Source organism: Prionailurus bengalensis, chromosome B4 (assembly GCF_016509475.1).
Source record: "Prionailurus bengalensis isolate Pbe53 chromosome B4, Fcat_Pben_1.1_paternal_pri, whole genome shotgun sequence".
Lineage (NCBI taxonomy): Eukaryota > Metazoa > Chordata > Mammalia > Carnivora > Felidae > Prionailurus > Prionailurus bengalensis.
This window is the reverse complement of record NC_057358.1, coordinates 62,567,083-62,592,845: the sequence shown is the minus strand read 5'-3', so window position 1 is coordinate 62,592,845 and position 25,763 is coordinate 62,567,083. Positions and strand designations below refer to the sequence as shown.

The window sequence follows — 25,763 nt, the reverse complement described above, 5'->3', positions numbered from 1 at the left end:
AGTTTGCCTGTTTAGTTTTTTTGCCGAGTGTGAATGAACTTTAAATGAATGGCTTAGTTGGTCTGGAAAGCTTAGCCTGATGAAAATCAGCCTCAGGAGGATGGGCTCTCTGGGAACTGCACCTAAGTTCTCCAAGGATAGGGACCTGGTCTTGCCCTTTCTCAAAGCTCCACTGTCTTAAGCTCTGATTTCCAACAGCTCTCTCACCATAGGTGGGTCCTCTTGAACTGGAATGGGATGCGATTCTTTCTCCTCTAGCTGTACCTGACCATTCCTCTTTCCCTCCATATGTTTCACGCTACATTCCTGTCTTAAGGACTCTGGGGTGTGTGCAGAGTAGTGGGTCCACCAACATACAGCTGGCTTGAATCTTACCTCGGAGCCCTGAAGTTTGATTCCACAAAACAGCTCATTTTTTCTAGGCTTAGTTAGGACCATGATTACTTCAGTGGGAATGGAATTGGCATCAATTAGTAACTATGACATTTATATTCATGTGTCCAAATAAAGCTTGAGATGCTTAAAATTCTGTTAAATTTGTGCATGAATCAAGTCAAGTATTTAGAATATGCATATGCCATCACTAAAGTTGACTTTCTCATTCTTGATTGTTTTGGCAAAGAGGAGGTGTTTCTATAAGAGAAGCAGATCAAGGGCATGAGAATAAAGACATGGGATTACTGTTTCAGTAAAATAAGCAGGAATATAGACAACTACAGACAACCCCCCTTAGGGTATATATGCTCCCCCAAAAGAATCGTGCCCTATACAACTATTTTTTTCTGTAACCCCACAGAGTCAATTGGGGACATTATGTCCTGTTATTAAATTTAAGGCAACCTTCAGAAGTGTCTCTGTTCTGCATTTCATAGTAAAGTATTTTTAAAGATGTTGAACAATAAATTTCCCTTCTTTTTGTGACACTCTTTAGTTTCTTCATCATAATTTTAGAATTCAGATTTTGAGATCTGTGGGAATTTATGTTAGAAAACATTCAATACGGATTCTGAAATGCTATGCTTTTGCTCATCCTTTTAATTTCAGCTGCAGCTGGTAATAGTGTCTTTAGGTGCACTGAAGATCCCTTGTGGGGTGGTAATTAATGATCATTCCGGGTGCATAGTCTGGAAATTTGGTTCCTGGTGGGCATTCTGGGTGAGAGAACACGTTCATGCTTGATTTCTCCCAACTCTGACCACAGTCACAGTCTTGTGGCTTTTCTGTCTTCTCCAGGGGCTGCGGCTCTGACCCAGAGCACTGTGGACCTGCTTTTGAACCCTCAGCTCCTTGGGAAGAGCTGGTAGTGAAAGCAAGAGTCTCTCGGGGCTGTTTGCATTAGCCACGGAGTGAAGGAAAAACAGGTCCAGCACCTAGCTGCTTGTCTTCTCGGGCCACAGGGTTTTCTGAAATAATATTGTATTGCTTTTGCAATGACTTTTGCAGACAGGAAGATTCTGAGATAGGGAAAAAATGATACTCGTATATGTAGAGTAACCTGATGTTGGGAGTCATCCATTAAAAATAATTGATTGAACAGCTTATCTTTTTTAAATGATCAGTTCCCTCTGCTTTCTCCGCTCCCTTGCGCTTATGTTTTCTGTTTGTAGCTGATTCCATTTTTGTTTTGTTTTTATCTTTTTTTACAGGCTGAACGTGTTTTTGACTGGTATGAACCCATTCTACTTTCATGCAGTGAATGTGATTTTGCACTGCTTAGTGACTCTTGTCCTGATGTACACCTGTGACAAAGCTGTCTTCAGGAATCGCAGACTTGCTTTTGCTACGGCGTTGCTGTTTGCTGTGCATCCTATCCACACGGAGGCAGTGAGTATCCCTGGAACTTAATGAAACAATGAACTAAAACAAAAAACAAAACAAAAAACAAAACAACAACAACAACAAAATGAGCCTTGCAAAACCATGGTAATTCAGTGCTCCACTAAAGTGTTTGTCTTTATGTATAAACCATTCTGCTTGACAACTTTTCTTTTTGAATGTTCAAATGGCCTTCAGAATTTAACTGCTTTTCTAAATAACCACTGTTGTTATTACATATAGTAATAAATGGCCACAGTTTATTTGAATAAAATGTAAGTTCTAATGTGTTTTAAACAAACAGCACAGGGCATTTTGCAATACTTGTCCTGCCGAGGCATTGTTCTTGCTCTGCATTTGTATTTTACCTTTTCTCTCTGTGCTTTATATTTACAATATTTATGATGCTGAGCTGTGAGTAAGGGGAAAGACTAAAAAGTTAGACTGACATTCTTCAAGTTAGAAAGACAGACTTAAGAGAGGGATTTATAAATAGGTTTCTAAGTTCTTTCGTGTGAATTGTAGTTATTTGGTGGATGATGACAAATTTATTTAAAAGATAGTTCAAATCTGTGGTCCTCTTTAAAATAGGGATTTAATCATGCACCCAGAAGGCATTATCAATTTACCTCATTTCACATCTCAGTAATACTTGGTTTATTTTAGTATAACTCAGTAACCACAGTTGGTTTATTTTATATGTATTGCTGGGGGCAGGTGAAGACTTTCTAAGGGGTATGTTTTAAAAGAATCATTTCCAGAGCCTCAGCTTGCATCTGGACACTTTCCTACAGTTTATCTGTCTCAGAACATGCCTGGGGTCAAAGTGTCAAGTTGGTTCTTCTCTCTGTCATCCCCTTTCTTTTAAAAAAAAAAAAAGTTTATTTATTTATTTATTTTTGAGAGAAAGAGAGAGAGAGGGCTGGGGCAGAGAGAGAGGGAGAAGAATCCCAAGCTGGCTCTGCACCAGCAGTGCAGAGCCTGATGTGGGGCTCAAACTCACTAACTCCGAGATCGTGACCTGAGCTGAAATCAAGAGTTGGGTGCTCAACCAACTGAGCCACCCAGGCACCCCTTCCTCCTCTCCTTTCAATTGTCCTTCTCTCATTGAAAAATAAGAAGGACATTGAAGAGGGCACTTGTTGGGATGAGCACTGGCTGTTGTACATAAGCAATGAATCACGGGAATCTACCTCCAAAACCAAGAGCACACTGTATATACACTGTGTGTTAGCCAACTTGACAGTAAATTATATTTAAAAAAAGAAAAAGAAGAAGAAAAAAGAATGTCTCAAATACATCAGACTTTTACTATTCCCCAGGTATAGAAATCTCTGAGATACCTTACAAAGAAACAATTTGATATATTGGTGTCAGCAAAGCCTCCTTCAATGAAGGCATCATAGACCCGAAGATGGGCTTCATATCACGCTCTGTCTTACACATATTTCTGCGAAGAATACAGCATGGCATTAGAAGTAGGGTACGGTGGCCTGTGTTGATCTTCTGAATTCAGAAGTGAGATGGTTGTCATGGGAATGCATAATAATATGTTCATTTGAATTGACATAAGAAGTTTGATTTGGCCAATTGGTTTTATAATGAGGACTGGTTTTGCCAGTTAGGCTATATGTGATAGATATTTTCCACACACAGTATTGTAAATCTGTAAGCCCAAGATTTTGATACAAATCTATTTGGAGTGAGTGACAAAGAAAAAATGATTTTACACAAACAATTACATTACTTAAGGTAAATTTCCCTGCCGTTCCTTGAGTGCCTCTCAAAAGGTGCCTCTAAGTGGAAGATTATGCTATAACTGTTATTAAGAAGTGTATTTTTATATCTAAGAGCTACTTATCATTTTTTTCTAATTTGTGATGTATTAAAAAATTATGTATTAACACTAAGTGGAATAATAATATAAAATTGAAAATTTAACAGTTATCACAAGGACGTTTACAATAAATTTAAATGTATAAGTATTTTTATTACAGGGAGGAGATGGTAAGTAGAATATTTTTAAGCATAACTATTTAATACATTAAGAAACAATGCTGAGGAGGAAATAAAATAGAAGTAAGAGTTCAAGGGGAAATGGGTGTGAAATATCCATCATTTAATGAAGAGCCTGTTCATGTTTGTGTAAATGGAAAACAATGAGCTTCTAACTGCTGTGGTACATTCCAGATTCCATTTGGTACATTTAAAACAGTAATATTATGGCCTTATTTTGAAATGTCAGTATTTACAATGCATAGGAAATTAGATCCTTGCAGGTATTTAAAATTATGATGAAAAATTTTAGATATGAATTTTAAAAGATGAGAGAGATACCTAAGTTTTTAATATTCTTTTTGGATGTCATATGAAGAGAAATAATCAAAGAATATTACTCCTAGCCATATAGAATATATGACACCAGGTCAAAGTACAGTTGAAAATATGTGTGTGGAGCATCTTGGGGAACATTTTTTCAGGAAAGAATAAATGAATAGGACAATAACAGTCTTAATTCTATGCTTGCAAAGAGGGAGAGCAGGTAACCTTGGACAGTGAGATCATGAGCTGGTAGAGTTAGGTCGAATTCTAAGAAAAAAAATCCTGTTAGCAAAGTGACCTTTAAAAAAAGGTTTCAGTAAGGAGACACCTTGGGTGGCTCAGTCGGTTGAGCGTCCAGCTCTTGGTGTCCGCTCAGGTCATGATCTCACAGTTTGTGAGTTCGAGCCCTGTATCAGGCTCTGCACTGATAGCATGGAGCCTGCTTGGGATTCTCTCTAGTCCTCTCTCTCTGCCCTCCTCCCTCTTCCTCCCCAAATCCTCCCCACCCCTGCTCATGCTTTCTCTTTCTTACAATAAATAGACTTAAAAAAATGAAAAGGTTTCAATAAGCTTTTGTACTAATAAAAAAAATCCATGATAACACAATTATAGGGACAAAGGAGTCTGAGAGCTGGACATTTAAGGAAAAAGTTTAAAGAAACTATTTGCATTCACAAGGAATGAGAGAAGTGTAGGAAGGAAGTGAAGGAAGTAAAGAAATTTGACTTACATAACAATCTATACTAGGAAGTAAAATCAAGACACTATTTCAGTTATAGGTAATAGTTTAGGTTTCTAAGGAAGAAGACAGAGAAATAGAAAAAAAGGTATTGTGTTGTGGAAGACTTAGTGACAAATTATTTTTAAAAAGGGAAAATAGATCACAGGGTGGCTGGAGAGGCAGTTAGAGGGATATATCTCCCTTTTGTTAAACAAGAACAAAAATGGGACCATAAGTAATCCCAGGAAGGATGGAGGATTTACATTTTTTGGGGAGGGGCTCAAAAATTTTTTAATGTTTATTTTTGAGAGAGAGAGAGAGAGAGAGAGAGAGAGAGAGAGCAAGAGAGGGAGCAGGGGAGGGACACAGGGAGAGGGAGACACAGAACCTGAAGCAGGCTCCAGGCTCTGAGCTGTCAGCACAGAGCCCAGTGCCCCACAGGAGGAGGGGTTTAGTTTCAACATATTGGTCCGATCAAAGATTTGCTTCCTTAATTACATAATCAGCATATAGTAAATGAATACTTGTTTGGTGCAAGCACTGTGCTAGATGCCAAGAGGGTATGTGGGTGGATAAGGGTTCCCTACCCATAATTTGTTCACAAGCTCCTAAAAAAGCCAAAGAACATACACATAAATACATACAAGACAAAACAATATGTTGTAATAAAAAAAATCATTTCCAATTTAAGTATGCAGGAACAAATTCATTTATTTACTCAGTCTTTCAACAAATAGATTGCAGAGGGTATAGCACTGACCAAGGTATACGCAGACCTTTCTTCGTTGAAGGCCTGTGATTCTTGGAAGAGTTTTCTTTTATTGTCTCTCTCTCTCTTTTTTTTTTTGAGAGACAGCAAGCAGGAGAGGGGCAGAGAGTAAGGTTGAGAGAGAGAATCCCAAGCCCGCTTCATGCTGTCAGGTCAGAGCCCAATGTTTGGGCTCGATTCCATGAACCATAAGATTGTGACCTAAGCCTAAATCAAGAGGCAGACGCTTAACTGACTGAGCCACCCAGGTGGCTCAGAAGGGTTTCTGACAGTATATTTCTGAGGAAATCATGGGAAATTTGTATGTTTTTCTGAATCCTGAATCATGAGAAAAATAAGTAGAGAAATTGGGAAAATGGGGAATATCATTGTAATTCCCTTGTAGGAATAAAACTTAGCAATCATTATAGAAACATTATTGGTTGGAAGGAATGCACTTGACTTACGTCAAGTCAAAAGCAAGAGCAGGAAATGCTGATACATGGAGCTGAAGGTTAAGGTCAACATTTCCAGAACTGGGACAAGAGCATGTAGGAGAGAATTGGTAGTGATCTAATCAGTCATTCTGGCTTTCAGCTGTTGGATGTGTTAAGTGTGTGTTTCCTGTCCCTGTCTAACACTAATGGGACTCATTCTTGCAGATGGAACAATCAATAACTTGATACACATGCAATACTTTGTACAAATCCTATGAATGTTATTCTAAGAAATAACAAGTTTTGGGGACAAATTAAATTCTTAATTGGTAATTTCCACATGTGATTCTGTTAAGCTCACTAGGACCTAGATCTGAATGTTACATTGTTTCCATTCTACCCCTATGATGTTCACTCATTTTTTCCATTACTTGAGTATGTGTTACAGAGTTCAGTTCTCAAGTTACAGCTACCCTTTTGGTGATGAAAACCTGCAGCTTGAGGCAGAAGTACATGCTATCCATCTGCATGTATTTTTGGCTGGGTCCTTTGTATTTCCCAGCACCCTACAGTTCAGCCTACGTTGTCATAGAATCAAACCCAGGAGCTCCAACTTAGCATCCCAGTTTGCTTCCCATTGCCCATTCCTGTCCATTTTCATTTATTCCATGCTTTCATCCCTTTATGCTTTCCCTTCCAGAAACACCTGTGTTTTGAGACTGGTCTTTCCTCTGCCTGGAATGCTTCTGTGTTCCTTCCCTGGCCCAGGATTCACATTCCCCTGTCTTCAACTTACTGAGCCCTTCTTGCCTCTCCTTTAGATGTTAGTGTATAACACCAGCCTTTCCATGAAGCCTTCCCAGATTCTACAGTCAAAATTAATCTCTCCATTCTCTCATGGCAATGATTTCTCCTCTTTATGATACATGCAGTACCCTCTTTTGACTCCCAACCAGATGTTAAACTCCTTGAGGCAGGTTATATCCCTCCAGCTGGCACAGTACCTGACAAATAGGAGGCACTTGGAAAATGTTTGTTGAGTGGAATAAATCATGCAATTACTGAACATGATGCTACTGACTAATTGAATCACAGTGAAAGTGAATGGTTGGTCTTGACATATAGTAGTTGGTGTCAAGCACCTTGTTTTTAAGACATCTAACCCTCTTGCCCCAGAGACCCCAGCTCAACAGGGATATAGAGTAGGTGTTCAGTGAATGCTTGGTGGTTTGAAACTGGCCACAGAGTCTGTCACTGTTAGCATTAACATTTCAACAACCCCTCTGAGCTTCCGCTCCAAGGGACACTACATTCTTTATATCTGGGCACATCCAGCTGGCACATACTGCTGCTGCTGCTGCTGCTTCCCAGAAGCACTAACTGGCTGCAATTTGAGAAGTAGCCTTCAGGCTCCTTTAGCACATTAGTTATGCTTGCCTAGCTTGTGATTGCCTCATTCCAACTTGCTACACCCAATATCAGCTTGCACCTCTTGCTGTTGTGTGAGTTGGCCACATCAGTTGTGCTGTGGTGAGCGTCCCTCTGGGTCCAGATGTGTGGCTTTCTCCCAAGACTTTGTTGCTAGTGAGTTGGGCTCTCTGTTTAGTGTTTTAGAGGCCTCGCAGGTGATGCTGAGCTCAATGCTCAGAGATGTGGTGGTGTAGACTGAGCAGATCTGGGCTCACAGTTAACCTGTGTGCAATTGTTGCTCTACAGACTGTAAGTCTGAGCTGGTTCTGACGCTGAGGTGACACCATATTGTCACTGTGTACCTCCTTTGTGTCATGCCATCTTCCTGATTTAGCATGCAAATGCTTTATAAAGGAATGGATCAATGAACAGTGTATAGTCCAGGCAGCCACATTAGCTAATAGCTTTTAACTCTGTACTGCTAGTGTAATTCTTTGGCTGTATCCAGTTTTCTCTTGGTGTACATTGGACTTGGATTTTTCTCAATATGTGACTTGCTGTCAATCCATATGCAGGTATATAACTAAATTACGTTCTATTTATATTCTTAACTAATATATTCATTTATCTAATGAAGTTTATATATATATACACTTTATATATATAAAGTATATATATATACATACATACATATACATATATATATATATGTAAACTCATTAATTATAACAGTAACATGAGATGTGGGTGTTATACTCATTTTAAAGAGAACAAAACCAAATCCCAGAAATTAAAGATAAACAAAATTGAGTCTCATTCAAATGGCAAGGGAAGGAGTCTGTATTCAAGCCTTGGATGGTCTAGTTCCATGCATGTGTCATTCCCTCTTCTTTATGAATGCAAAGTGTGCTCATTATATGAAAGTATTTATAGGTACATTTCCCAGAACTCTATTTTCCACTATTAATTATGGTTGACTCTCTAACACACTGTGGACTTCAGGTCCTCTGTGGTTTGGGTGATGCTGTTCTCTGTGCCTGAAATGTCAACCCTGTTCATTTCCCTTGTGAGCTCTGACTCATCTTTAAGATCCAGCTCATACGTGGCCTTTTTTGAAGCATTCTTTGAACCATCCTCCATTTTTTTCCTTTACAGTTTTGTTTCTTGGATTTCAAAAGAGTAAGAGAAATGCACACACATTTTAAGTAGTAATGAAATAATACAAAGATTTATAAAAAGCTGTCTGTCCTCTACCCCTCTTCCATTTTAGTACCTTTCTAAAGTAACACATTAAAAATAATAATTTTAAACCTCAAAAATACAGTGACCATATACTCTTTATCCAGACTCATCAATTTTTAACATTTTGCCACATTTGTTTTGTCATTCTTCCTCTCTTTCTCCCTTAATATATAAAAATATTATTTGTATTCTGAAGCATTTGAGAATAGGTTGCGTAATTCATGCCTCTTTGCACCAGAATAATTTAGTTGTGTATTTCCTAAAACCAAGGTCATTAGTCATTCTCTTCAGTCTCCTTAAGTTTGGAGTAGTTACCAGTCTTCATTGTCTTTTTATAATATAACTCACAGCTTTAAATATAATTTAAAACTTATATTTAATGTGCATAATATAAAGTGTTTACATGATGTTTATTATAACATTGCAGTTGATGTTATATAACATATATAAACATTGATATTATATCAAATGATTATAATATATATAACACGTATACAAAGTATAAAACATGATTTATATATATGTTAAAATTTATAATATATAAATAAAAATAGTATATATATTGTATGTAAATACATAAATATAGAAATATGTAAAAATATAAAATATAGTATATAAGCTGTTAATACATAATATATGCACATGTAGTAGATTATGCAGGTATAATATACATACATGTATTATATAATAATATCATATATGTAATATAATACATTAGATTATAGGAGTTGTAACATAATAAATCATGATATGGTATAAATGAGAACATATTAAAATCCTGGAATTTTAATGTTACCAGATAACGTATAATTGTTGTATTTTATACTTTATTAATATAAAATATATTTATTTATGTATTTAATAGAACATTCCTTATCCTGGGTTTGTCTGATGTTTTCTCATGATTACATTCAGGTTATGCATCCTTGGCTGGAATTTGACAAAAGTGATATTGTGTCCTTCTCAGGGTATCATGTGCAGAGGCATGCCACATCCATTGGCCCTTTATTGGTGAAGTCAAGTTTGAACCTCCAGTTAAGGTGTAATGAGTTTTCTCCATAGTGTAGTTATTCTTTTTACTTTTTCATTTAACAAGTAATTGATGAGGACATGCTTTGAAGCCCTACTAATACGCTTTGCCTCACCAAACCTTTATACCCTAGATTTAGCATCCACTGGTATTTTGTGATGTTTCTTGCTCTATCTAATCTTGACTCTTTTGGAAACAAAATGGCTATTTGTCAGCTGCACTATTCCCTCTACATTCATTAACTTGCTTTTTAATGTAAGGAAGAGATTTCTATTATTTTCCATTCACTTGCTTACTGTATTTATGTGTGTACTTATATTGTGCATTCATTCATCCATCCATCAATATCAGTATGCATTCATGGATGTCTGGTTTTTTAAAATGATTTATTTTATTATCGTCTTTACTTATTTTGATGTTCAAATGGTCTGATATTTGGTCGGTGGGAGCCCTTTGTCACCAGCTTCTGTGCTCTTTTGACACGTACCTGTCACTTAAAAAAAAAATTTAATGTTTATTTATTTTTGAGAGTGTGAATGGGGAGGGGCAGAGAGAGAGGGAGACACAGAATCTGAAGCAGGCTCCAGGCTCTGAACCCTTCAGCACAGAGCCTGACGCAGGGTTCGAACTCCTTCGCCTCAGCCCTGGAGTCAGCCACTTCTCCAAGGACCCCCGTTCTCCTTAGTGGAGGAATGTGTGTGGTCAGTGCCAGGATGACTCTTTGCTAGTGGGGTAGCTTGCGTTTAGGCTCTTTCAGTGACAGAACTAAGAAACACACTGACACAGACACACATACATACATGGCCATCAAGAGTTTATACTCATTCCTGTTTTTACCAGAATTATTGTTTCCTAAACTTATTTTTTTCTAGTACTCTGTAAATATCTTCTGCTCTATTAGCACTCTGCTGCCTAAAGACTAGCACAGTGTCTGGCCTTCAGTCATTACTCAGAAAATATTTTTGAATAAATCAACAAAGGAATAAGCTTTGGTGGTATGAATTGGCCTTCTATAGAAGAAAGGTTAAAATGAAATTAAGCATGAAAATATTTTCCCTTCCTTCCTTTTTTTTCTTCCTATAAACTTATCGTTATATATATGATACAAGAGGTGGTTAGTCGTAAGTCAAATTTTGAAGAAGAATGTGTTTTCTTATTTTATCATACTTTTCGTTAATCTAAAAACGAATCCATTCTATAATGGTTTCCTGAAAGTGACTTTCTGAGGTTTTTATCTTTTCAAACTTTCTAGGTGGCTGGAATTGTTGGCAGAGCTGACGTGTTAGCATGCCTGCTGTTTCTGTTGGCCTTTCTCTCCTACAATAGGTATGTATGTATGTATGGCTAAGAATGCCCTTCTGTGTGGTTACAATAATGCTGTCCCCTCGGGAATTGCTGTCATGTTGGGGGCTGGGGGGTAGTGCGGACTCTGAGCATCTGCCTGAGAGATGAGGGAGACTTCTTGGCAGTAAAAAGCTTAGAAAGCTTCATGGAGATCAGGATAGGAAACCTGCCCTTACCAAATGCAAGGCTGCTCTCTCCTCCAGCCATATTCTCAACTTTGTCATAGCCTTTTAAAGAAACTGCTCTCCTCATGCTGCTTGCTTCTTGATTATTCCTACTTGTCATTTCTTACTGAGAATGGAATTTGAAATCTTCGCTCCGAGCCAGTATATATTGGATATGGTCCTGTCTTCCATTTGGCCATGATTGGTTTAATTCCTCCTGTTCATTTTGGTCCTAATTTTTTTTTCCTCTTTATTATCCTCACGAAAGTAGCTCAGAGCTTAAAATAACAAGGCTGAATTAGAAGTAGTATTTCTCAACCATGGTTTTCTAATATACACACCCTTTCATCAAAACACAGAAGTTCCTTGCTTTGGGATACTGAAAAGCAATAAAATAATTTCCCATTATAGTGTCCCTTCTCCCCAAAGTGCTCAGATTCTTACTTGAGTTGTGACATGGCCACATAGGGAAAGGGGCAGGTTAAAAAGAGAATAGGAGCGAGGTGGATGGCTCAGAGAGTGGCCCAGAAAAGGGGAGAGTGAATCCTGTTACCCTACTTTGTGGAGAGATGTTTGGTTAGGGATTTATGAGCTTTGATCTTTGGCTCAGTTTGATGACCTACCATCTTACAGAGCCCCGGGACCTTGAGAAATACAATTCTAAACAAGTGGTTCTCAATGAGGGACACTTTTGCCCTTCCCCTGGGGATATTTGACAATTTCTGGAGACACTTTTGCTTGTCGTTAAGTGGAAAGGTGTTACCGGTTGGCATTTAGTAAGTAGAGGCCAAGCACCCTACAATGTTCAGTACGGCCCTAACAACAAAGAATCGTTTTCCCCAAAATGCTAGTAGTACCAAGATTGAGATTGAGAAGCCCTGTAACAAACAGGTTTAGACCTTGGATGATCAAGAATGAAAAGAATTAATTCTTACGAAATTTCGGTTTAATGAGTGGAGCCTTTTCTTAGTACAGGTTTCCCCTGCTATCTGAAAGTAGAGCATTTCTCTGAAAACTTTTGTAAGCTGAAATGGCTCAAAGTGAAGAAGCAATTACCGTTAATTTCTATGGAAAAATTGGGGGCATTCCCAGACCCAAAAAACAACTTCTCTTAGGCTTTTTCTGATATCTTAGGACACATCTTGCTAATGAATGCACGGAATAGATGGAGATAAGGCACAGAGGCTCACACGGTTCAGCTCTCTGGAGGCTTGGGACTGAGATGCTGGGTGTGGTTCCCGGGAAGGAACTTGTTGGGGGCTGCCCCTGCTGCTGTGGGTTCCTAACAGCACCTCTACAATGGTTCCTAACAAACAAATGCTGTTTTTGCTTTTCACCTTTTTTCGTAAAAGCAAAGACCCTCTTCAGATTTCTTTCTGTTAGTGAAAATAGGTATGAAGGTAGGTCTTTCATAAAAGTAAAGTGGCAGTAATGTGAACTTTTGAAAAGCGGGGGATACCTGTGTGGTATTAGGCCTCTATTCCTGGCTCTGTGACTTTCTACAGAGTCACAAAGCTAATTGTATGAAGTGCTGTTGTGAAAATCTTAGAAATATAAATCCAAATTCACCAAGTAGTTGCTTCCTGTTTGCTCCGGTATTAGAACAAGATTCACAGTTGCTGTCGGGTTTAAACTTATTCTGGGCAGCTTTTGCTGTGTCGTTGATATATTCGGGAACATGATGAGGCCAGCAGCGTGTCCGTATCTGTGTGATAATGAGCCGTGGTGTTACAGTTTCTGTTGTGCGTGCCATTCTCAATTTTAGCAATGTAAGCTCTAGACCAGCTTAAGAGGAAAATGCGTATCTGCCACAAATTTGGCATATAATTTTAGGTGATTGTTCCAAGACATACCAGTGAGAGTCAGGTGTCGCAGCTACAGAAATATTGGCCTTGCTTCAGAGGATTAGGGGCAAATGGGTGTGGCACCTACTGAAGGAATAGTGATGAGTTTTGGTGTGGGCTGATTCTATGATATAAGGTGAAAAAAGGATTTATAGGTCTAGGGGACTTTTGAAAATCCCTGCCGGAAATTATACTGAGGAAAAAAGACACTTTATCTAATACATCTCCTTGGAAAATAAATTTAAAAATATAAATTAATCAGAAGAAAAGAAAAAGGCCAAAACATCTGTATTTTCATCACAGAAAAATGAGGATTTTGTATATCTACTGAAGTAGATTTGTGTATAGATTTGTGTATAGAAGTATATAAAACACTTTCACTAGAATAATAATAATGATGTGATAGCCACTCCACATGTAATAAGTCATTTATGTAATTCTGCCTGCAACACTGTGATCCCATTTCATATATGAGGAAACCGAGGCCCGAGAGGCATACTAACCTGCCCCATAATACCCTGTTAGTTAACTGCAAAGCTGTGATTTGAACCCAGGGAACCTGGCTCCAGAGTTCATGTATATGGCTTAGTAACTCGTATTATTCATTTAAAATATATTGACCAAATATCCTTCCATGTCACTAACTGTATCTTTATGGTATCATGTTAAGTGTTTTTGGTTGGGGGGACACCTGGGTGACTCCTTCAGTTGGGCGTCCAACTTCATCTCAGGTCATGATCTCGCGGTTCATGTGTTTGAGCCCCGAATCGGGCTCTGTGCTGACGGCTCAGAGCCTGGAGCCTGCTTCAGATTCTGTGCCTCCCTCTCTCGCTGCCCCTCCCCTGCTCACACTTGGTCTCTGTCTCTCTCAAAAATAAATAAACGTTAAAAAAATTTTTAAGTGTTTTTTTCAATATCCATTTGTTATATGCCATCTTTTATCATAATTTATGTGTATTTTAATTTAAATACCAAAGTTCAGTGTTGTTGGGCATTTACTTTTTTCATCTTTGCAATATTAAATAACTCTGTGATGAATATTCACGAAGAAATCTTTGTTCACCTACTTACTTAGAATACGATGAAATTGAGTTAAATCATATTTTTTAAAAAGTTGGCGTTTGTCAGTGACCCATATTTCTTCTTAGATTAAAAGAGTCTCAATCTTGTTTTCCAGGAGTGTGGACCAGCGTCATGTTGGGGAATGTTTCCCTCCCACGGTGTCCCCCTTCTTCTTGCTACTCAGTTTGTTGCTGGGGACCTGTGCGATGCTGGTGAAGGAGACCGGCATCACAGTGTTTGGAGTGTGCCTGGTTTATGATCTCTTTTCCCTATCCCACAAGCAAGAGAAATCGTAAGTCATTTTTAAGTTTTGCCATCAAGCAGAGCGTGCACAGACAATTACTTAGATCAATAGATTTCAACTTTCATTCAAAAATAAATAAATACAAGTATACTCTTGTGTTAAATGTAACCTCTTGGCCCATAAATTAGTAAGTCTTGTTTTGTTAAAATAAATGCATCAGATATGTTCAAACTCTTCACACTTTATAAAAGTCAGTGAGGACCGTAAAGATTTTGGGAGCCCCAAATTTGGAATTGGCAAGTATCCATGCTGATTACAGGCTTCTATCGCTAGATTGTTTCGGTTGCATACTATGGAGACCTCTTGATTCACAAAGAGAAGTGGTTGCAAATGGTGACAGGTTTTTTTTTAATAGCTTGCCTTGAATCCCTGCATTCAAGTGCTTCAAAAAGCACTGCTCAGTTGGAACCTGCTTACTTGTTCTAAGGATGATGCTGTTACCTAAGAGTTTTGGGAGTCTCGTTTTGGAATTCTGCAAAAGGCCAGTCTAAACCATACAGGAATACTCACATGTTATATTCAAATTAAAGGTCAAGTTTAATTAGTAGCCCATTTTCACTTAAAGAATTTAAGCACATTAAAAAAAAAGAATTTAAGCACATTCATTATATCCTGTAGATTATAGATGGTAAGAATGCTGTGGCACATTAAAAGTTGAAGCACATACTATATTTTTCTTTCTCTATCAAATCCATAATTACTTACAGTTTGACATGCAGACCCCATTTTTCAGTAATTATAAGGCCCTTACTTTTGAACTCTTAAAAACGTGGTTGATTTATTCTTCTGCTTTATCTGATGAAGAATTTTAGCTTAAAAAAAAATCTTGCCTTTTTATCCCATTCCCTACCTCTTTATACTCCTTGACATAAAGATAAGAGCAGTGTTATTGAGTGGCAACAAGCTGAGATGAGTCATTAAATTCTGATCACCTTCCTGCCTGGGCGTGCTTGGAGATAATTTAAATAGACTTTAGTGCTCTATTGGCTCTCTGTAAATCTCAGAGGCGTGTAAAAGGAAGGAGCTCAGTTATCATTTTGACCTAAGCTCCTGCCAAGAAAGCTGTGAGCCAGAGGACCTCCCCTTGGCTTCTATGAGAATGCCTTTCCTCTGCAACCTCTCAACCAATGGGAGTAATGGCAGTGCCTGCCTTACTTTTTACAAACAACCTATCAGCTCATCTTGCTTCCCACTTCCTTCTTGCATCATTTTTGTCTCTGCCTCCTAACCCCTTTCTGCTTTGCTCACTGATAGCAGAAAGCTGGCTGCAGACCCTCTCCTGTGGTCCAGTCCAGAGCAATTTTAACTTCATCACTGAAGTCGTGTCTCCTCTGGGCTCGGGACTTTCCAGGCCACCGTTGCCTGTATACAGCATTCTTTTTCATCTGGTCACTGTTGAGCCAGGCTTTTTTCAAAAGGGATAATTGTCTCTTTTATTTCTTTAATAATTGTTTCTGGCCTTCATTATGCTAAACTGTTAGAAGTTCTATGGGAGAAATCATATTGCTAATATATAGCTCAGAAGGTGAAAAGCTTCTAGCCTCTGCTTTGTTTTTTAGAAACTTTTGGCTCTCATAACCAGCAGCTCTGCATAAGTGGAGACATTCGTTCTTTCCTTCATCTTTTCTCTATCCATTCAATACATACTCATTTTGTGCCTGACCAAGAAGGAGACAGAAGATTTCTTCCCCCCAAGGGCATATGCAATATCAGGGAAGACAGACATTGTATAAGTAATTCCATGAGTAACTGATTACAGTTGTGAAAAGTGGTAGGAAGGAATGGAGAGCATGTACCAGGGAGACCTGGCCAAAAATGGTTAATATCTCTTGAGTTCTGTTCATGTGTCAGGCACTGTGCCACACCATTTACAGGCTTGAAGTCACTTAATGCCCACAATCGCTGTTGGCCTCATTTTATGGAGGAGAAAACAGAATCACAGAAGGTAACCCCTCCAGAGTCACCCAAACCCAGGATTGAGAGAGCCCTGTCTGTGCGACTTCAGAGCCGCAGGTCTGTCCCTGAGCACCCCTGCCTGCATGGAAGGAACACAGAGAAGGGACCTAGAGACCTCCCAGGACACCTGCTGCTCATGGCCTAGGCTCACATTTGTACCATGAGGTCAGCTCAGAGGTTCTGAGTGTACTGGGGATCATGATGCTTTTGAAAATTTACAGAATTGGGGCGCCCGGGTGGCGCAGTCGGTTAAGCGTCCCCGACTTCAGCTCAGGTCAGGTTTGTGGGTTCGAGCTCCGCATCAGGCTCTGTGCTGACAGCTCAGAGCCTGGAGCCTGCTTCGGATTCTGTGTCTCCCTCTCTCTCTGCCCCTCCCCCACTCACGCTCTGTCTCCCCCTGTCTCAAAAACAAAAAAAAGTTAAAAAAAATTTTTTTTTAAAAATTCACAGAATTGTGTCCCCTTTCCCCAGAATCATGTATACACACACAGTTTTGTACAGATTCTTAGGGCTCTCCTTCCACTTTATCTGTTCATTAAAAAAAAAAAAAATTTTAAGGTTTATTCATTTTTGAGAGACAGAGACAGAGCATGAGTGGGAGAGGGGCAGAGAGAGAGGGAGACACGGAATCTGAAGCAGTCTCCAGGCTCTGAGCTGTCAGCACAGAGCCTGATGTGAGATCATGTGAGATCATGGCCTGAGCCGAAGCCAGACGCTTAACTGACTGAGCCACCCAGGCACCCCTTATCTGTTCATTTAGAGTAAACCTCTTGGTACTAAGTTGTTCTTGAGGTCTTTTATCATATGATCCAGGAGCAGGAAAAAAACAGTAACAGAAACAAATGTTGGGAGACTCTCCTACATGAAGAGCAATTTATTCCTAAATTTTAGTATTAGACCATAGAAATGGAGTGGGATTTCTTAGATTTGACATCACTTTTAGGAAGAAACATTTTCAGTGAAAGAGCAGCTCCTGAAAGTTAAATTTCTTTTTGCTTTTCTTTCTTTTCTAAAAAATTTGGTATAATTTCCAACATGCAGAGAATAACATTCCCTGATTCCTATCCCTAACCTCTTTCTCTAAAAGTAACCATAATCCTTAACTTGTCACTTTTCATTTCTATGATTATCTTTATGCCCTTACTTAGTATGTATGTACCAGTGAATACCAAAGAGTATCTTTTAATATATTTTTAAACTTTATATAAATAGTATCACTTGCTTTTCTCTTTGAGATTTTTGAGGTACATCATTGTCCATATGTGTAGCTATAGTACACTCATTTTAACTGTTATACAGTATTTAATTATCACAATTTATTTAACTCTTTCTGGATTTGGAATTTAGGTAATTTTCACAGCTTGTACTATTGTAAAATATGCTGCAATGGATTTTTTTGTGTGCAAATACATGTGAGTTTCTCTCGGGCATAACCATAGGAGTGGACTTACTGGGACCATGGGTAGATGCACATTCACTGTGTCCCGTGCTCAGACATTGCTCCTGAAATGATTGTAGCAGTGTCTAAGAATCCCCTTTGCTTTTTTCCAAATGCTGGACATCATTCAGTGGTATCAGACGTTTTAGTTTCTGTTCGTTCAGTGATTATGAACTCTGTCTCAGAGGATTCATGAAAGAAAATGTAATCGGTACATTGGATGGATCAACTATGAGCAGTATTTTACAAGATCAAAATTATGTAAATCCCGAATATCACTTCAACCAAGTATTTTGAAAGAAATCTACATTTGGAGGATGAAGCGTGAAGAAGAGGGTGTGTGTGTGTGTTGGTGACCATGTAAGAGGGACTGAGTCCTAGTCTTCAGTAGTAGTAAGTCAGTATAAGTTCTAAAATAAAAAGAAATATGTTCTCTTGTTATTTTTAAAGCATTGTGATACGTACCAGAAACAAAAGAGGTGAAAGACTTGAGCATGGCTGCTTCCAGGGAACAAGACCGTGGAGTGGGCCAGGGGACTGCTGTTTCTCGTTGCAAACCTTGTCATTCTGTCTGACTTTGTTTCTGCTCCGTTCCACATACACAATTAGGAGCAATGGGGTCATCCATCAGCGCAGCCCGCAGCAGCCTGCGAGTCCCCCGCCCCCGTCACTGCCCCCGCAGCCTCACCGGGAGAACGGGAAGCAGCATCGATTTCCTCACCGAGGAGCTTGGGGTGGCTGCCACTCACCATCGCCACCAGAACCCAAGAGCAGCGGATTCCCAGTGTCTCCTGGAGCTATGTGGTCCATGATGAGGTACTGAGCTGGGCTCCCCACGCCCATGTTTGCCATCCAGCACCGCCTGGTGCAGCATGGCTTGGCGGGAGAAATCAAACGTTGAATGTTTTTTTTCCTGACTTCCCTTCTCTCTCTCCTTGTTTCCCTAGCTCCATTCTTCTTTCCCTCCCTCCGTCCCTCCTTCTTTCCCTTCTTCCCTTTTCTTTATATTAGATTTAGATAAGAAAGGAATAGTTAAGAAGAAGCAAGTAGAAGCCCTGCTGTCTGCTTTGATTTGGAAGCACGGGGTGAGATGTGGATCTTTGAGGCCTCAGTTAAGAAGAACAAACACTTTACCGTGTCCTCGGTGGAGGAGCCTTGCAGTGGAGAGCAGGCACCCTCAGTTTCCCGGGGGAGGAGAGCACTCTGCCTCCATGCTCCCTCCACCTGCTTGTTGTATGTGATAGGAATTTATTACAGCACAGGTATGGGAGGAAGCCCAGGGGACTCTGCTTCTCAGGAATGTTTTTGAGGATGCAGGAAATCTTTTCTAAGTCACAGAATTTTCTTTCCCTTTAAGAATATTTTGACCTAGCCATGAAAATTAACATAGATTTACCAGAACGGGTACTCACTAAATTAGGTTGCCTCTAAAATAGCTCAAGCCATGGGCAAGTTAGAATTTAATAAAGATGGAAATTAGATTCATTCTATTAGCACGTTACCATTTCAGATTGCTGTTCTTATTCCTCTGTGCGGTCCCAGAAAACTCTTGTTTCAGGGTCTTAGTTTCCAATTATTTCTGCCTTTGCCTGTTTTTTTTTTTGTTTTTGCTTTTGTTTTTTTTTGTTTTTTGTTTTAATCTTGCTTCATTCATCAACAAATATCTGTTGAGCATCTCTCATGTGCCAGGCACTGTTTCGGGCACCAGAGATGTCTTGGTGAATAAGGAGGACAAGGTTTTTGCTCCTGTGTAGCTGATTTTCCAGTAGAGGAAGAGAGATACTAGATAACCACCAAGGAATGGACAGAGTGATAGAGAGTGATGGAGAGGGGTGGGCTGGCCTGGCCTGGCCAAAGTTGTGTCGGTTGGTCCGGGAAGGCCTCCTGAATCCTTGTGAATGATAGGAGGAGCTAGTCCTGCAAAGACCTGCCAAGATCTGGACAGAGGGCTCCAGCCTTGAAATGAGCAAGTGGGAATTGAAAGGGGGCAAGGTCAGGAAGGGGGAGAGGTCAGGAAGGGGGCAGGCCCAGATCATGAAGGGCCCTGTTGTTCACGAAATCAAGTTTGGGTTTTATTCTGGGTGGGATAAAGGTTTTTTGTTTGTTTAAGTGTGGAGAGAAATGATTACATTTCTTTTTTAAAAAAATATTCCCTGACTTTGTCATAGTGCATGATGTGAGGGGGCAAGAGTAAAGCAGGGAGGAGGGTTCGGAGGCTTTTATACAGATTAAGTGAAAAAGAAAGGTACTGCCCAAGGGTGACAGGCTGGGATGAAGTACTGTGTTGGATTTGGGACATCTCTTGGATATAGATCCCAGGACTTGCTAATGCTTGGGATGAAGAGGGGTAAGGGAAAGGCAGGAAATGTGGATTTTAGGGTTTCTGGCTCAAACAGTTGAGTGGAGGACTTAATAGAACATTGGAGACTTTTCAAGGTGGGTTTGACAATGTGACTCTCGTGAAGGAGGGACCATGTTGGGCTTTGCTCACATTTGTGTCCCCAGTTACTTTCATAGTGTCTGGTTAATCGTAGTTACTCAGATGTTTGTGAGATGAATAAATAAATGAGTTGATGGTAAGAAAGTGTTGGAATGAATCACAGAAAGAACATTTCCAGTGAATTTGGCAGTGAAGGAATGGTGGAAAAGGATGTTATCTGGAGGCTGTTAGGTGTTCGTTTTCATTCTTATTTTAAATTCACTGGACATGTGTGTGTATGTAGATAAGTTGCAGAGTGGAGAGATGAAAGACAGCAGCAGAGAGGGATGTGATGAAATATGAATACCATGGGGATGCTGGTGAATGTTTAATACCTGGCTCTCCCAAAACAGGAAATCCTGACTTGTAGTGTTTGCCTGTTTCCACGTAAATACCGCTACCATGGCTCATTTCAGGCTACAAATGTGATGTCACTGACTGTGGAGTTGGGGGAAATGTACCAGAACCCACCATTATGTAGTATTTCCACTCTCTAGCAGACAACAGGCATAACCTCAAGAGCATAGATAATAGTAAAATGAGGTAAACTAGGAAGCGATGAGTTTTGAGTGTTTACCACCTTTGTCTTTAATACAATTGTAAAACGTAAGTTTAATTTAATTTTTAGTAGTGGTCATATTTAATAACTGGCCTGCAGAATTCCTAAAAATTTAGTAGACATCTTCCATAAGCCAGTGTGAGTTAGCTCTAGCACACCAGTGAAGAAGGTCCTTTGGGAAAAGGAAGAAAATTTGCTTTCTGTTATCCATCTACTCTGTACCAGGAAGTGGGCGAGCACTTCCCCCGTGTTACCCGTGTGACCATCACAATTTCCATTTAGGGTGGCTATGACAGTTCCTGCTGCCAGGAGGAAATCAGAGATCTTAGAGGTTAAAAAACCTTGTCCACATTTACATAGTAAGTGTAAGGTCGGGATTGGAACTCAAGTTATTTGACCCCTAAACCTGTGCTTTGCTTGTTGGCCATGCTCTCAAGTCCGGAGTCCCTGGCGAGGATTCAGTTTTGGGGAGGAGATGCCTGTATCATTTTATGTGGAGCTTGCCTCTCTGTTGAACTCTCAGGAGGTAGAAAAATTCTCGTGATCATCCTTGGTCCACAGATGAGGAACCTTTTAACTTGCTTTCATATAGGGTTTGGTGCTAATGCATTGAATCAGATGACCTGCTTTCGTAGGTTACATTTTATTTTGTTTTGTTTTGTTTTTAATCTGAGCACCAGGGTATTTATTTTAGAAACAACGGTGTCTGAAGAGCAGTATACAGTACAGCCGGAACTGGGTCAGAGGCTTGCTGAGTTACCATGTTTGTGGGCAAGAAGGATCATTTTCCCTCCCTTGAAAAGTGTCATGTATTTTCCCTCTTTGTAAAGGAAAAAGATCATATTTTTGAGTATGCGTTTGATTAGTATTAAAATTGTTTTTGAAATCTACACTTGAACTTCTGTCAGAAGGTAGTCAGGTAAAGCAAATAAAAGTTCAAAAAGGCAGCTCTGTCCTAGTTCTAAAGATCTCTACAGAGAGCTTGTAAATCATGGCTCCTTTGTTTACTTGATCCTGGACAAGTTATTATCTCCGTGAGCCTCAGTTTCCTCACCTCCAAATGGCAAAAGCAGCAGTAATAACACTTTACTCTCTTTTTTTTTTCAATATATGAAGTTTATTGTCAAATTGGTTTCCATACAACACCCAGTGCTCATCCCAACAGGTGCCCTCCTCAATACCCATCACCCACCCTCCCACCCCCCATCAACCCTCAGTTTGTTTCAAGAGTCTCCTCCTATGCTTTGGCTCTCTCCCTCTCCAACCTCTTTTTTTTTTTTCTTCTCCTCCCCCATGGACTTCTGCCAAGTTTCTCAGGATCCACATAAGAGTGAAACCATATGGTATCTGTCTTTCTCTGTACGGCTTATTTCACTTAACATCACACTCTCCAGTTCCATCCACGTTGCTACAAAGGGCCATATTTCATTCTTTCTCATTGCCACATAGTACTCCATTGAATAACACTTTACTCTCAAATTGGTTGTCAGGACTAAAAGCAATCATATAGGTAATAAGCATGTAAATAGGTGCCTGGCACACGGGTGGCCGTTCGGCCCATGGCAGCCAGCTTCATCATTATTAGTAGTTAATATTAAAATATTTTCATTTTTGTGTGGGTTTCTAAACACCAGCCTGCATCGTGAAAATGGTGAACCTGTAGTATGCAGGCAGGGGATGAGGAGTTTGTGTGTTTGTGTGGGACTTTTTTTTTTTTTTTTAATTGGACCTCGAGCTTATTTGCTAGTGTACATTTGTACTGCATGTATAACATTAGGCTGGCAAAAAATTGGGCTGACACTATCACTTAAAATATATTCGGAAGATGGCGCACCTGGGCGGCTCAGTGGGATAAGCAGCCGACTTTGGCTCAACTCATGATCTCATGGTTCATGAGTTTGAGCCCTGTGCTGGGCCCTGTGCTGACAGCTGGGAGCCTGGAGCCTGCTTTCGGATTCTGCGTCTCCCCTTCTCTCTGTCCCTACCCTGCTCGTGCTCTGTCTCTCTCTTTCTCTCTCTCGAAAATAAATAAACATTAAAAGAAAAAATGATTTCAGAAGTTGCTAAGTGCAGGGAAAAATCCCAACCCAGGAAAAAACCCTAAATTTATTTAGTTGCTGGTTTTTCTGTGTGATTTGGTGATTGATTTATGGGCAGAAAGTGAAATAAAAAAACCTCAGACTTGGGGTGCACACTCTGGAATCAGATAAAATTTCAGTTGATACTATGTTTTACTGAATTACTCCATGTGAAATGAGGAATGTTTTGTATTCAACATTCCTTTCCTCATCTTCTTCATTACGTTAAATTCATTCACACATGGACACACTTTCCATTTCGCGTTGGAAAGGTCAGTGAATTCTACATGAAATCTTATCCTCATAACTCCTATTGACATCTATATATAACAATATATAGTTACTCTTCGTATATATACTTGATTGATTTAATATTTAAATGACAGCGATCACAATAGGTGTTGAAGACAGTTCTTAGCTCAATAGATTCTTGTTCGTTTCCTCTTTTTTCAGCTGGATCTGTCATGGGTCATTCATTCACTCAACAGTATTTGCTGAGGCACCATTTTTGGTGTTAGGAATTTGGCCACTGCCAAATAAACAAAGCCCTGCCCTCATGGAACGTGGTGGGATGGTGGCCATGGTGTTTTTACTTAAAATGAGCTCATTTTCTACCTTTGTGGGCAAGACAGTGGTTAGATATTTCAGTTCAGTGGGTCTTTAAAAAGTTTTTCTTGTAAATACTTTGCACATAGGCATGCAAATCAAGAAACTAAGACAAGTTTAGGACTATAGAACAGTTTAGCACCAAAGTGGATTTGTGAGGTAATTAAATTCAGGGGACTTAGGGAGGCATATAAATATTTTGACCTTCACTGATGGAATGGGTAACTGATCTTTGAAGTGTCGTTTTAATGCTTTATTTCTGTAGACCTTGCATTGTATTTTTTTTTCCCCAAAGTAAGAAATGCTGTGCAGGTTAAACTCCTGAGGTGGAATTTTGAAACTTTATCCACACATATGATCCAGTGAGTAGGGCAAGTGTGTTTCAGATAATCATTAATAGCCTCATATCAGCTTTGAGAGAAACGTAGCAGGAAAGTGAGATTTGCAAGTGACAAAAAAAAATCTGTTGAAAGTCTGCATTACTGATGAATAACTTAGTTCTCTTGTGTCCCCCAACCCTCAATTTTATATACTTTTTCTGTTGACTGATCTCAGATGAGCCCTTTTCTTTCTTTCTTTCTTTCTTTCTTTCTTTCTTTCTTTCTTTCTTTCTTCTTTCTTTCTTTCTTTCTTTCTTTCTTTCTTTCTTTTTCTTTCTTTTTAAAATGTAATTTATTGGGGCGCCTGGGTGGCGCAGTCGGTTAAGCGTCCGACTTCAGCCAGGTCACGATCTCGCGGTCCGGGAGTTCGAACCCCGCGTTGGGCTCTGGGCTGATGGCTCAGAGCCTGGAGCCTGTTTCCGATTCTGTGTCTCCCTCTCTCTCTGCCCCTCCCCCGTTCATGCTCTGTCTCTCTCTGTCCCAAAAATAAATAAACGTTGAAAAAAAAATTAAAAAAAAAATGTAATTTATTGTCAAGTTGGCTCACATACAGTGTATACAGTGTGCTCTTGGTTTTGGGGGTAGATTCCCATGGTTCATTGCTTACATACAGCATACGAGTGCTCATCCCAACAAGTGCCCTCCTCAGTGCCCACCACCAATTTTCCCCTCCCCCCTATCCACCCTCAGTTTGTTCTCTGTATTTAAGAGTCTCTTGTGGTTTGCCTCCCTCACTCTCTGTTTGTAACTATTTTTCCCCTTCCCTTCCCCCATGGTCTTCTGTTAAGTTTCTCGAGTTCCACATATGTGAAAACGTATGATATCTGACTTTCTCTGACTTATTTCACTTAGCATAATACCCTCCAATTCCATCCACGTTGCTGCAAATGGCCAGATTTCATTCTTTCTCATTGCCAAGTAGTAGTCCATTGTATATATAAACTACATCTTCTTTATCCATTCATCAGTTGATAGACATTTAGGCTCTTTCCATAATTTGACTATTGTTGAAAGTGCTGCTATAAACATTGGGGTACACGTGCCCCTTTTGAATCACTATTCCTGTATCCTTTGGATAAATGTCTAGTAGTGCTATTGCTGGGTCGTAGGGTAGTTCTGTTTTTAATTTTTTGAGGAAATTCCATGCTGTTTTCAAGAGCGGTTGCACCACAATGAGCCATTTTCAATCTCATTCAGCTGGTGCTTTCAAAAATTTTATGACCAAGGGTGCCTGGCTGGCTCAGTCAGTGGAGCATGTGATTCTTGATCTTGGTGTTGTAAGTTCGAGCCCCATGTTGGGTGTAAAGATTACTTCAAAATAAAATGTTAAAAAAAAAATGAAATGAGCAAATGAAAGAGGTGTGGCATTAACTAATAGGTCTACACAGAAAATTATCCAACAATTACAGGTGAAGTTTGTAGGTTCATAATAATAAATCTCCTCCCCTACTTTAAAAATCTCTTAATGCAAGTGTGAATTTCAATGATGAATCCATGTTAAGAACACAGACCACCTCGTGGAAGTAGATATTAACTAAGATTTTATTACAAAGAGACTTTGCAAATTCTTCAGTTGGTGCTTATCATTTTTCCTCACTTTGCTTTGTTTAAAGATGAAATGGGCCACATTTTGCCAGGGAATTTTCTCTCTTCCTCAGTGGTATAAATTCTTTGGTCTTTAGTTGTTGTTCTTAGATGACTTCATCCAGATCACTATGACTTATTTGGGGGAGGTAGGCACATGATGGGTGGAGGACCAAGAAACCAATTAACTCTCAGGCTGCATTGTATGAAAACAATAACCAAATCAACTAGTATAATTAT

At 39.5% G+C, this 25,763-nt stretch overlaps 1 protein-coding gene across 4 annotated transcripts in view; it reads left to right on the top strand.

The window, feature by feature from the left end:
• TMTC1 (transmembrane O-mannosyltransferase targeting cadherins 1) overlaps nt 1–25,763 on the top strand; it is a 284,126-nt gene that overhangs the window by 19,119 nt on the left and 239,244 nt on the right. For 3 of the 4 annotated variants that reach the window (XM_043562232.1, XM_043562230.1, XM_043562233.1), the window contains exons 2-5: nt 1,647–1,824; nt 10,978–11,051; nt 14,255–14,431; nt 18,447–18,653. In XM_043562232.1, coding sequence (XP_043418167.1) covers nt 1,647–1,824; nt 10,978–11,051; nt 14,255–14,431; nt 18,447–18,653 — 636 coding nt within the window. The remainder of the gene's footprint in view (nt 1–1,646; nt 1,825–10,977; nt 11,052–14,254; nt 14,432–18,446; nt 18,654–25,763) is intronic. The other variant, XM_043562234.1, reaches the window with a different exon arrangement.